Here is a 10527-nt window from a genome sequence, read left to right as displayed (position 1 = left end):
ATAACTCCATTGCCTAAACCTCCACAGGAGTAATACTAAATTTGCAGCGTACACAATCTGGCTGACTCCCAACAGCAAGTATACAACTCAGAGCTTATATGACTAACAAACAGCTCATTCAGTTATCAAGATAATCATCTTATTCTTCGAGAGCCACATATTCCTCTGTTAACCCATCTGTTGCAACTGTTACAATATATAATGCCTGCATATCTAGAAATTAAATTGCAACTGTTAACACATCTGTTGATGCAATCTTTTTTTCTTTGTTATTTAATCAGGCTCATTGCTGCTTGTCTGAAATTTAGGTTATTTAACTTATAAAAAAAATGATTTGATTTTGTAGGATCAGTTTGATCTACAAGGCAATCCGAGTGATGTAGCAAGGACTTTAAACACACAGTTTGGTCGGCGATTGAGTAGCTTCACCTATAGGTTGCACAAACAATACAAGCAACTTAAGGATGCAAGAGGGGAGGAGTACGCGAGAAGCCACCCACCTACAAGTGTTACTCTTAATCAATGGACATCTCTAATTGACAAGAAGTGGAATAGTAAAGAATTCATGGTATAATGTTTTATGTTAATTGTCAAAAATTTATTTTCTTCTTACTAATGTTAAGTTTTGTTGTTTATATTGGTGTTTCAATCGTGTAGGAACAATCACTAACTAATGTGAATAATAGGATGCAAATGAAAACAAAACATAGATGTGGATCAAAATCAATCCCGGTTAGGGTGCACAGCTCGGTGTGTTCTGCTATTTTATTTTATCAGATTAGTAGGCTTTGTTATTTAAATATTTGAAATAACATTCAAAAACAAATGAATCAGATAATTGCAAATGGAGAAGTTCCTGATTTGGCAAAGTTTTACAAGTCCATCCACTATAATTCGAGCACACATGAATGGATTTCGTCGGAGAGCCAAGCTAATTATGTATGTACAAGGCAATGCATATTAATTTTGATAAAATTATTTATTTGTTTTGTAGGGTAGAATAACTAATAATTGTTCGATTTATTTTAAATTAACAGGACAACATGATAAAGACGCAAGCCGAACACCTCTCGCAGACTGGTGTGATCCCTTTAAGCCAAGAGGAGTTGTCAGTTAAGGTGCTTAAGCCAAGGTCAGGTTATGTGAAAGGACTCGGCTTGAGGCCTTCTTCTTCTATGAAGACTACTGTTGCACCTGCTGAAAATAGTGACTATGTTCAACGCCTTGAGATGCAAATAGCACAGCAAAATGAACAAATTGCAAGGTTTCAAAAGTCAGAGAAGAAACAAAGCAAGAAGATACAAAGTATCATAGAGTGTTTGACGCAGAAAGGTATCACGGGAAATTTTGAGAGTGGGGAAAGTTCAGATTCTGATGAACAAACTTCTTGGTTAGTATATTATGTTTATATGGTAATTTAGTAGAACATTTCTTCTTTAACTAGGGTAGAATAAAAACTACTTTTGACATTTAGGCACAAGGTCTCGGGAAAATAGTGAAGTATGCATCTAAAGGCCCGAAAAACATCGCAAACACCTTGAGATTATCAGAAATTATCATGAACACTTTGGGAGGAATCAACATAAGTTGTGAAAACTTACAGAACAATCATAGGACTCTCGGTTGGAAAACATTTAGGCTTGAACATAGGCCGTTAGGGAGTAAAATCTTGAAATAGTCGTTAAAAGGCCAAGAAATATCATGAACACCTTGGGAGGAACTAATGTAAGTTGTAAAAATTTACGGAACAAGTACAATAAAAATTTGGTTTAAAATTTACTTTGAAATTTTTATTTTTTCTCTTATAGGTTGCATATTAACATATTTAGTGAATGGTTACCTTAACCTTTTGTTGTTGTTGTCTTTTCTTTTTATTTTTTCTTTTTTAAATGGCAGATTGGAGATGAACGAATTTGGTAACCTGCATAGCAAGAGTTTTTTGTTGATATTACCAGACATCCATCACAGTGTAGTTGTACTTTTTGTTGATATTACCAAACATGTATTTTGACTATGTTGTTGTGGGTTATGATTATATTGTGATGGATCTTATTTTTTTGTTGATATTTTATTGAATAGATTAAAATGAACAGGTTTTTGTTGATATTACCAAATGAACAGGTTTTTGTAATGATTTGTAATGGATATTATATTCAGCAAGTTATTAAAATGCACAAGTTATTTTGATTGTGTTGTAGTTTTTGATTTTACTAAAATAGATGTTATAATTTGGATGTTATATATTAATTTCTTGATACTATGACATATTTTAGTGGCACTACACTAGTGACATATTTTTAAAAAATGCCACAAAAAATGATATTTAGTGGCATGTTTTTGAAAAATGCCACAAAACGACAAACATAACAGGCTCTAGTGACATTTCAATAAACAAGTGTCACAGAACTACAACAAAAACATACTTTAGTGACATTACACTAGTGGCATATTTTTAGAAAATGCCACAAAAATGATATTTAGTGGCATGTTTTTGAAAAATGCCACAAAACGATAAACATAAAAGGCTCTAGTGACATTTCAATGAACAAGTGTCACAAAACTATAACAAAAACACACTTTAGTGACACTATACTAGTGGCATATTTTTAGAAAATGCCACAAAATAAATATTTGGTGACACATTTAGATAAATGTCACAAAGCTACAAACATATAAGGCTCTAGTGGCATTTCAATAAAGAAATGTCACATCAATTTTATGGCATTTTATAAAATAATGACACAAAAAATTATGTTCGTGACATTTACCAACAGATGCCACTAAACTTTAGTAGCAATGGCATTTTTTAAAAAATGTCAAGACACTAGGTAGGTGCAAATTACTTTCTATGGCACTTAGGTGAAAAGTTTCATAAACAAATATTTTATAGCATTTTGAGAAATGCCACTAAGTCAAAAACTTTCCAAGCTTATAATGGCATTTTTGAAAAAATAAAAAATGCCAATATATTTTTAAAATTTTTACAATGCAATAAATGATTAAAAATAAATAAATTAAACTCAATATACACTACAAGAAAAAGCATATTCGGCGACTAGGTTTCCTGACCAAAAAACATTTGGTCGCTGAAAGTGTAACTTTCAGCAACCAAAACAGCATTAGTAGTCAAAAGTAAAGTTTTTTGGCGACTAAACAATTTTAATAGCCAAAAGTCTACAATTGGCGACCAAAACTAAGTCTGGTCGCTGATTATATGGGTTTTAGTGACAAAAAAATTTTTAGTAGCCTAAAGTAAAGTTTTTTGGCAACTAAAAAAATTTAGTAGCCAAAAGTCTACAATTGGCGACTAAAAATAAGTTTGGTCACTGATTGTATGGGTTTTACCGACTAAAAAAATTTTAGTAGCCAAAAGTCTATAATTGGCGACTAAAAAATAAGTTTAGTCACCAAAAGTGGTTATTTTTAGCACGGGAAAACTAAAATCCTAAGGCGAGAATTAAATTTTTTAGCGACCAAAATTTTGGTAGCTGAAAGTGCATCTTCGGTGACCAAATCCAATTTTGGTCAGCAAAAGTTAAGTTTTTTAGCAACTAAAAAACAATTAGTAGCCAAAAATATAGAATTGACGACCAAAAAATATTTTTAGTCGCCAAAAGTGGTCTTTTTTAATTTTACTAGTAAATAGTTTATTTTACATAAATTATGTTCAATAAAATAATTATGTTTATACGTATACTTTTATATTAATATAGATGTATGTACTATATAAATAATATATGTTGCATATATAATCATATGGTGCTATATAGGTGTAGTGGGAAGAGTGTGGTGTATAAGGTTTATGGTGCGGGAGGTTGGCGGTTCGAGTCTCTACAAGAGCGAATCAAATTGTTCTACAACGAATTATCGTCACGAATGACACTTGATAGCGTCACGAATAGTGCCTACCATGACATTAAAGTGTCACTGAAAGGTTTTAGTCTTGATGGTGTAATGACACTTATAAGTGTCACTAACTCTTTTTTTAATGGCGCTTGATAGTGCCACAAATAATATCTACCATGACATTAAAATGTCATTGAAAGTTTTTAGCCATGATGGTGCAGTGACACTTGCAAGTATCTACCGTGGCACTCGTATCTACCGTGGCACCGATAGAAGTGGCACTTGTTCAAAATGCCACAAGACCAAAAAATGTCATTAGAAGAATAGTTTTGTGGCACTTTCAAATGTCACTAAACTAAGAAAATGTTGTAGTGGTATTTTGCTTGGGTTGTTTTATGATAATGAACAGGTTAATTTTATATTGATTTGTATTAAATATTTTATTTAATAGATTATTAAAATGTACATGTATTGTTTATTGAAAAAAATATATAAATTGCAAATATAACCCTCCCCTCAATTTTTAAAAATTATTTATTATTGGTGACGAAAAAAAATTGACACTAAAACTTTCTAATCCCAACAAATAATTTTGTCACACATTCACTATTTCGTCACTAAATTAAAATATTTCTTGACAAAAAGTTTTCGTCACTGAAAGGTCTTTTTTTTCCATCTTTTGGTGACGATATTTTCGTTACTAAAAATTTTATCACTATTTTTAATGACGAAATATTTTGTCACTCAAAATAAATAAAATAAAATTTTATTTAATTTTGGTGACGAAATGGATGTTATAGGTGACAAAATATTAAATATTTAGTGACGAAATATTTCGTCACCAAATGCCAATAATAGGTGACAAAATAAATTTTCGTCACTGGGTACTTTTAGTGACGACGAATTGGTGACGAACGTGGTGACGAAATTATTTCGTCACGGATCAATTTGGTGACGAAAATTTCACTATTGGAGACGAAATGATTTTGTCATTAAAGTACCATTTTGTTGTAGTGTCTATCTCCCAGGATGAAATGATCTTACCACAAACAATAGCAGCACTACTAATTGTTTGCCTTACGAACACACTAAGTGTTTACACTCTTTCTTTCGGAAATAATATGCAGCAAGATGAAGAATATAATTTGCAGAGGATGGAGTACGAAAATTGGAATGAAATTCAAATGGGAGGCTAGTCTATTTATAGATGTAAAGGTGGCTTTTGGTTTTGAATTGAACAGGTATGAAACCTGTTAGATTCAAATTTAAACAGATTTGAATCTGTTTATTCAAACAGATAGAAACGGGAAGGGCTCTGTTTGGATGAGCAATAAATCCAAAACAGTTTAATTCTGTTAGAAAACGGGAAGGGCTCTGTTTGGATGAACTCTCCCTCTAAAATACTTGGGTACCCCTTGGGGCACACCCCAAGTATCTCACCCTAAGCCTTATAAACCCTTTCAAAACTTCCCACCAAATCAATGTGGGACAAGCCAATTTACCACCTTAAGGAATTTCCACCAAAACTCCATTTCCATGGAGCACACTTTGGCTTCAATTTCCTATTCACTCAATTCGACTAGACTTGTTTACCGCCCAAATTATTATTGCACATCTTTACATTTTTTTCGAAAGCTAAATCTCAGTCTTGTCAAATGGCAAAATTAAATCTTAGGTAACGTTCAAAAAGTTTTTTTTTTTTTTTTTTGGGGGGGGGGGGGGGGGTGGGTGGGGGTGGTGAAGATTAGACTTTGAAAGAAGTTACACACATTAATACCACTAGCAACATTATATTGAGTGGGCCTATTTTATTAAGCGACCACATTTTTTTCATTCTACTAATTTTGGTTGTTCACGGATTTGTTCAATCCGTCAAAACTGACCTGACTTGACCTGATCCAATCTATTTATTTTCAAGCGATTTCGATAGTATAGGCAAACAGATGTGGATATAGATTTTTCAAATTATTCAGATAGACGGTAGATAAGAAGCCATCTGACCCAATCCGATCCACAAACCCTCCTTGAGAAAATGATATTATGTTTTCATGCAATATATGTTAAAAAAAAAAAAAGGCTGTTTATTTAGTAATAATATTAACTATTTATGAAATATGAAAATTCTTTATTTTAATTATAAAAAATTTTAGACTAAAATAAGGTTCAAAATAGTAAAAATAATTACTCTAAAATAGTTTTGAAATAATAAAGTCCAACTTGTCAAATCGATCTACATTCACTCGTTAATCCGTACGGTCCGCTGAATCCATATCAGCTAACTAACCGAATGGATGTAAATTAATTTTTTTTAATATACCTAAATTTAAATGAATAATTAATGAGAGATCACCCGGCTTAATTCGATCTGCGAGCACTGCTACGACTAACACACTACCTTGGCAAGTTGTAAAACCATCTTTCATGGTTACTTGTATAGTAAAATATTTGGATTGTGAAGTCAAATTACTACCCTCCTGGAGCCTTCACCTTACTTCACCATTTTTTATTATTTATTATTTATTTGTTTTTTAACCCGACTTAAAACATCATCTCTATTAATTTTTAAAAATTTATTAAAAAATTCTCTTTCAAGTATTTGTATTTTAATTAATTCATAAGATATTCTTATATTCTTATAAATTTTATTATTTTAGACATTTGATCTATCAAATTTTAATTCTCATATTTAAGATATTTTATAGACAATTTTATCCTTACAAATATTTTTTTAAATCTTTAGCAATTTATTGATATGAACATTCACATTAAATAAATCTGACAATGTAAATGTTTACATTATGAAACATTCACAATGATAATATGAACATTAATGCGCACTTTACCCAATTATTATTAGGAATATTTTGATTATTATATCACACATTGGATTTATTGGAACATATAAAAAAAATAAATAAATAATAAAGAAGAAGAAGAAGATTAAGTGAAACATAAGTAGGTGAAGAGGGATTTATGAACAAATACCCCCATTAATTTTCAATGATTGTGAATTTCCACTTGTGGATCAATGGCTTTGTTTGGAATGGAGGTTAATTTTTTGACTTTTTTAATCTGGGATAAAAAGTTTCGTTTGGATTGACCATTTTAATTTTTTTAACTTTTATGAGAGAAAAAATGAAATGAAATGATTATAATTTGAATGTGAATTATATTTTATTAATTTTTTAACTTGTTTTATATTCTTATAATTATTTTAACCAGATAGTTCAAAAACTAACCTGCCAAACGAGAGCAATATATCCATTAATGGTATTTTTTTGAAAAAATCGACTCAGTTTACATTTCAAACAGGTCAGTGATTAGATAAGGATGGATGACTGTGATAAGAGCTACATCTTAGGGTTATTTTAGAAAATTGATTAAAAGTACTTTTTTATTTATTTCATTTTATGTCATATCATTTTTCATATTTTTTATACAGTTTTTTTTTTTAAATCAAATAAAAAAAATTAGCATTTAAATATCTTTTCAAAACAACCCTTAGAATTCATAATAAAAATAATTCTTAAGGATTACTCAAAAAAACAAAAAAAAAATATATATATATATATATTAGTTTAAAAAGGCTCGTGTAAGACAGGACTATTATTACAGTATGTTTAATTTTTATATTTTGATAATTTTTAAAAAATTAGAATATTGTTATATGAAAATGCATAGAATAAATCATTAAATATATGATAGAATTATGTAATATGATATGTATTATTTTTTGATTTGTTATATACCTAATGATGTAAATTCTAATTCTATTACCATATTATTTTGGGTGAACTTATAAGTCTTTAACATTTCTTCCCAATTTATTAAAAAAAAATAAAATTATGGTGTGTAATTTTCTCAACAGGTAAATATAAAAAAAAAATACTAAGATAATTCTTTACTCTAAAAAAAACTACTAAGATAATTGACTGAACTAATAAAAAAGCAGAAAACACACACACACACACACACACACACATATAAATAACTAATTTTATTAATACATAAATCATATTCGCATAACAAATGATCAATTTTATTAATAAGTAAATCATTAAAGAATTAACAATTTTTAATGTCATGAAAAAAAAAATTTAGTAACCCATTTTGATAATAAATAAATCATTTAGTCAATTAATAATTTTTAATGATATGAGAAATATTTTTTAATGAACAATTTTGATAATTTATTATTATATAGGAGAATAATTTTTTTTTTCTTTCTCCTGAGTATTGAGTTAAATTAAAATTTATAACAAACGATAGTTGTAATTTCTAGTATTATAGAACTGATTCATATTTTAAACAAATCTTATGGGTGTATTTGTAATTTGTTAAAAAAAATTTATATTTCATAATTGACCAAGAATGTTTGCGTAATTACGCAAAAAAATCTATTGCATAATTGACTAAGAATGTTTATGTAATAACAGAAAAACTTCCACTCAACATATAGGCCATCGTTAGCAAATTATTCAACATAAAAGGGCAAAATCGGATAGAAAAGATGAACCTCAAATAGCTAAGCAGTTCATATGATGTGTAATTTTTTTCAACAGATAAATATATAAAAAAAAATACTAAGATAATTCTCCCATTTAAAAAAATTATTAAGATAATTCACTAAACTAATAAAGAAATAAAAAAAATACATATATATATATATATATATATAAACAAATAACTAATTTTATTAATACATAAATCATACTCGCATAGCAAATGACCAATTTTATTAATAAATAAATTATTAAATAATTAAAAAATGGGACATTTACATACAAGTCCCATTTTGTGAACTTATAATCCATTAGGTCCTAGATAAAATTATTTGCTCCTTCAACTTCCATTATTTTTTAATAGACCAATTTACCCATCCAAACCCCCTTCCTCGCTCCTCTTCAAACTAGATTGGATCCCCAGCGTCTTCTTCATCTTGCTAACCGCAGTGGAAGTGAGAGATCTTTGCATCGACGGCGAGCTTGACAAAAGAGAGAGCAATCAGTCGGAGTTTTAGGAATTGCTGGAAATGTAAATGGGGGACTTGCCAGAGGAGGTCCGGCAAGCGGCGACGAAGACGACGGAGCAATAAGGCTAGGGTTTTGAAAATCTCCGATTTCGACCTCTCCGGCGTACTAGAAAACCAACTCCGTCTAGTGATGCTCCACATAGTTTTCGGAACTTCAGCGTATACCTCGCAGAAAGTCTTCATTGATTTTGATTATCTTCATTGAAATTTCAGTGTGTAAGTGGATTTTTGAAATGGTGTGGGTTTGAATCAGGTGAATCAGGTGAGAGAGAGAGAGAGAGAGTTTTTTTAAATTGATTATCTTTTTCTCAAATGAATCAGGTGAGAGAGAGAGAGAGTTTTTTAAAGTTGAGAACCTTCTCAATTTATAATATTTTTAATTTTAATCATTAAAAAATTGAGAAATTTCTTAAAATTGATAATTATAAATTTCTTAGTTTTGATAGTTTTGATAATATTTTCAGTTCATACTAGAAAAAAAAATTGAGAAATTTCTTAGTTTTGATAATTATAAATTGAGAACATTCTCAGTTTTGAAATTGAGAACATTCTCAGTTTTGGGATTAAAGGGCAAAATGTCTTTTTACCTATAAATGAAACTTATTGGTTCAAAAACTTTTTGACAGGACCTAAGCTACCACCAAATATATAAACAGGATTTTTTGGTAATTAACTCTTAAAAAATTTAATGATATGGAAAATATTTTTTAGTTTAACATTTCGTTAATAAATAAATTATTAAGTCAACTAACAGTTTTTAATGATATGAGAAATATTTTTCAATGAATAATTTTTGATAATTTATTGTTGTATAGGAGAATAGTTTGTTTTTTTCCCCTTATTTCGTGAGTATTGTGTTAAATTAAAATTTATAACAAACGATAGTTGTAATTTCTAATATTATATGACCGATTTATATTTAAACAAACTTTACGGATGTATTTGTAATTTGCTAAAAAAAAAAATTATGTTTCATAATTGACCGAATGTTTGCGTAATTAAAAAAAAAAAAAAAAAAACTGATTCATAATCGATCAAGAATGTTTGCATAATTATGGAAAAACTTGTTGCATAATTAACTAAGAATGTTTGCTTAATTACGGAAAAACTTTCACTCAACATATAAGCCATCATTAATAAATTATTCAAAATAAAAGAATAAAATCAAACACAAAAGACGAAACTCAAGCAATTAAGCTGTTCTTATATCATACATATGTTACTAAAAGTAATGTATTTCCCTTACTTATGTCTCACATTCTAAAAGTTTATTTTTTTCTAAAAAAGCCATATCAGCATATCTCTTCCATTTACATATAAAGTTTTACACAAATTCAATTTCAATTATAATAACGGATTTTATATGCACGTTATTTGAGAAATACTTATTTTTCATATATATATAATTATAATTTAATTACTATGATATTTGAAAAAAAAAATTATTTCGATACACAAATAAATAAAGAAGACAGAATACACTTAATTATGTGTATTGCATGAATCAAATTAATTTTTTTTTTTGTATTTTGTGTTTTTTATCTATCTTATTGATGTCCTAATATTAATTTATATTTAAGTTTTTTTATTTAACATGAAATTATTTATTACAAAACATTTATATTTAATTTAAATTTTATATACATATA

The 10527-nt window shown here is 28.7% G+C and overlaps 1 protein-coding gene across 1 annotated transcript; it reads left to right on the top strand.

The window, feature by feature from the left end:
- Positions 1–214: 214 nt before the first annotated feature.
- Positions 215–1920, top strand: LOC145791710 (uncharacterized). The gene is made up of 5 exons (XM_082872132.1): positions 215–568; positions 658–750; positions 835–939; positions 1038–1412; positions 1897–1920. Exons 1-5 carry the CDS (start codon positions 566–568, stop codon positions 1918–1920), a joined length of 600 nt encoding a protein of 199 aa, XP_082728258.1. The 5' UTR covers positions 215–565.
- The last annotated feature ends 8607 nt before the right edge of the window (positions 1921–10527 follow it).

The sequence above is a fragment of the Camellia sinensis genome, chromosome 5 (assembly GCF_055761805.1).
Source record: "Camellia sinensis isolate YWXY chromosome 5, ASM5576180v1, whole genome shotgun sequence".
NCBI lineage: Eukaryota > Viridiplantae > Streptophyta > Magnoliopsida > Ericales > Theaceae > Camellia > Camellia sinensis.
The sequence above is the reverse complement of the archived record's forward strand: the minus strand, read 5'-3'. Positions and strand labels throughout refer to the sequence as shown.